Source organism: Mandrillus leucophaeus, unplaced genomic scaffold (assembly GCF_000951045.1).
Source record: "Mandrillus leucophaeus isolate KB7577 unplaced genomic scaffold, Mleu.le_1.0 Scaffold24, whole genome shotgun sequence".
Classification (NCBI taxonomy): Eukaryota; Metazoa; Chordata; class Mammalia; order Primates; family Cercopithecidae; genus Mandrillus; species Mandrillus leucophaeus.
The window spans coordinates 2899086-2902341 of NW_012102476.1; the positions used below are offsets into that span (position 1 = coordinate 2899086).

At 54.7% G+C, this 3256-nt stretch overlaps 1 protein-coding gene across 1 annotated transcript in view; it reads right to left on the minus strand.

Moving 5' to 3' along the window:
- TBC1D10B (TBC1 domain family, member 10B) overlaps nucleotides 1-3111 on the minus strand; it is a 14430-nt gene extending 11319 nt beyond the window's left edge. The window contains exons 1-2 of the mRNA XM_011982454.1: nucleotides 2556-3111; nucleotides 982-1005 (exon numbers count right to left, since the gene is read on the minus strand). Coding sequence (XP_011837844.1) covers nucleotides 982-1005; nucleotides 2556-2686 — 155 coding nt within the window. The 5' untranslated portion in view covers nucleotides 2687-3111. The remainder of the gene's footprint in view (nucleotides 1-981; nucleotides 1006-2555) is intronic.
- Nucleotides 3112-3256: the final 145 nt, after the last annotated feature.

Below are 3256 nucleotides of genomic sequence, written 5' to 3' on the forward strand. Positions count from 1 at the left end.
ACTCGGGAGGCTGAGGCAGGAGAATGGCGTAAACCCGGGAGGCGGAGCTTGCAGTGAGCTGAGATCCGGCCACTGCACTCCAGCCTAGGTGACAGAGCGAGACTCCGTCTCAAAAAAATAAATAAATAAATAAAAATTAAAAAAAAGAATCAAACCCACCTAAGTTCAAATTTCAGTTCCGTCTCTGAGACCCTGGGGAGCCTTGGCAAGGGATGACCTGAGTCCCTTCCTCAATTATAAAAAGACACCACTGGGCCAGGTGCGGTGGCTCATGCCTGTAATCCCAGCACTTTGGGAGGCCGAGGTGGGAGGATCACCTGAGGTTGGGAGTTCAAGACCAGCTTGGCCAACATGGTGAAACCCTGTCTCTACTAAAAATACAAAATTAGTCGAGTGTGGTGGCACATGCCTTCAATCCCAGATACTAGGGAGGCTGAGGCAGGAGAATCGCTTGAACCTGGGAAGTGGAGGTTGCAGTGAGCCGAGACCGCGCCATTGCACTCCAGCCTGGGCAACAAGACCAAAACTCCATCTCAAAAGAAAAAAATAAAAAAATTAAAAAAGACACCACCATCTACATCACAAAGTTATGAGAACACTATTGAGAAACTGCATATAAACAATTGTTAAATAGAAGGGGCTCGTTAAATGTTAGTTTCCTTTGTTCTAGAAGCTCCTTAAATAGAGAAACCATCTCTCATTAATTTCTATCATAAGTCAGTTCCAAACTCTACCAAGGGCTGGTAAGAGTAAGACACCTTCTGGCCCTCAAGGAGGTTACAGCCTAAGAGGAGCGAAAACTGTAATACGGTATGGGAAATGCAATGACAAAGATGCACCAAAGAGGCATCTAATTGGAGTGGGGGCAGTGGGTATCAGGGAAGGCTTCCTGGAGGAGGGGACATCTGAGGTAAGCCATGAAGAAATGAGTAGAACTTAGCAGGCAAAGAAAGGGGAGAAGAACACTCCTGGCAGGTGCACAGCCTGAATATGAAGGGGAAAGGACTACAACTAGTTCAGCAGAACCACAGCGCAAAGCACCCAGTGAGGAGTGGTGGCAGAGGTGACCAGAGAGGCTGTGCGCGGGCCAAAGAGCCTGGACTTCATCCTGTGGACAGCAGCGAGCCACTGAACGCTGAGAAAGTGATGTCGATTACAGTCAGTCTTGCCCCAGAGGTAGAGTTCTCTGGCAGAGAAGCTGATCTTAGAGAAACAACACTACAAAGCAGAGAAACAGCACCTGGCACAGTGCCTGGCACACAAGAGGGACTCCCTCAAACTGAATTCAGCCCGAGTTCCTCAGGACAGCCTGCTATTGAGGAGAGAGCCACTGGTCACACAGATCCAGATTATTTGAGGGGGACAATTCACTCAACTGCACTAATTCTGTTTCTTCATCTATAAACCGAGGCCTCGTGCCTGGAAAGCACCAGGGTCAAACTTCAGTTGCTTTCCCGTGTAAGACCCTGAATGTTGGTACCCAATCAAAGGCTTTCTGATTTTGGTTGGCTCACGAACCCTGCCTGGAAAACCTTCCCACAGGGCTTTCCCCCATCCCTGCACACATAGCCAAGACTAAATCCTACTTACTTTCCACGATTCAGAGCAGGTTCAGCTGACTCCCTGCCTGTGTGTACTCAGGAAACCCTCTGGGGATCTCTAGGCTAAACCTGAGGTCTTCTATTGAAACCAACTGTTTAAGTACTTGTCTTTCTCTCCAGATGACTGACTCCTTAAAAGGACTATTTATCCTTAGCACCTGGGGCCTGACACCTGAAGGCCCAGGCGATGCCGTAGGCTGACTGGCCCAGCAGGTCAAAGGGGCACAGGAACAACGGGCAGGATCCAGAGAGGGGGAAGGAAGAAGTCAGAGGCAATCACCCCCTACCTCGGGAGTGACTCAGGCCCGGGAGGGAACTAGGAAAGAGTAAGCCCGGCTGGGGAGATGAGGAAATGGGGAAGAGGCCTCTCCCACCCCCTTTACTTCAGTGCAGATACAAGACTGCCCTGTTTCACAGCAAGGTCCTGACTGCACCGTCTCCCTTCCATCAGGCAGACTTCCCCACCTTTCTACTCCATCCCTGGGACCTAGGGCTATGGGGGAAAGGAGGTGCCTGCACCCCTCCCAGGCTCTCCACCCCTATGGGACGAAGGGTCTCTACCAGAACCTTCGCCCAACCAACCCTCCAGAATATCCGACCTGTAGCGGGAGTTCCCCATCGAAGAGCTGGGAAGACCTCAGGTATCATTTCATTCAATCCACTTTATAGAGGAAGAAACTGAGGCACGGAACTGGGGAAGCCACTAGCTCAAGGGCACACAACCCATCAAAGGCAAGGCTTAAACCTAGGCCTCCTGACCCCTGGTCTGAAACTCACTAACATGCCAATGTCACAGGCACCTCAGGATGCTCAAGGAACGGCAGCTCGCGCTGATCACCCCCTGGATCCTCAGAGGAGGCTGGGCTGCCAGAGTCTGGGCAAAGTGTATCGTTTCGCCCTCCCCCAACCTCTGCTTCCCCGAGGCGGTCCCGCTGGGTGCCCACTGGTACTCACAGGCTGCCCGAGTACTGGCTGCCCCCAAGGAAGCCATACTTGTCCGTCTTGCGCAGGGCCAGCCCGTTTATCTCTGAGTCTGAGCCCATGGAGCTCACATCATCCGCCAAGGACTCCAAGGTCCCAGACATGAGGCTCACGGAGTCCAAGTAACTCAGCGTGTCCGGGGCCTGCCCTCGAGGCCCAGAGATGCCAGGTCCCAGGCTGGACGTGGAGCCCAGGTCTTGAGAGTTTTCAGCAGGCTCCGGAGCTGGGGTCACGGTCACGACAGCTACCGGAGCCTCACAAGTCCCCGAGGGGCCTGCGCCAGGGCCTAAGGGGTCCTCAGGAGCCTGTCCTGCTGATGATGTTGCTGCGGCAGCTCCATGCCCACCTGTCACTTGTCCTGATGCACTCCGTGCAGTCACTCCTGAGGCCACTGTGGTTCCCGGCTTGGGGGCAAGCGGGGGTTTGGCGGTCAGGGCCCCAGGAGCCGTTCTGGAAGGGGTCCTGGTAGGGGTCCCGGTGGGGGTCCCTGGTCCTGGGGCGGGTGAGGGTCGAGCCTCCTCTGTCCTCGGAGAGTCTGCCCCTGCGGCCAGAGCCCTTGACGTCTCAGCTCCAGCCACGGCCGCGGGCTCTGAGGGTTCCGGGCCGGAGGGGACCTGAGGCTTTGGGGCTTCGGGCGAGGCCTCCAGGGTCAGCACCACCACCGTGCTGCCCGT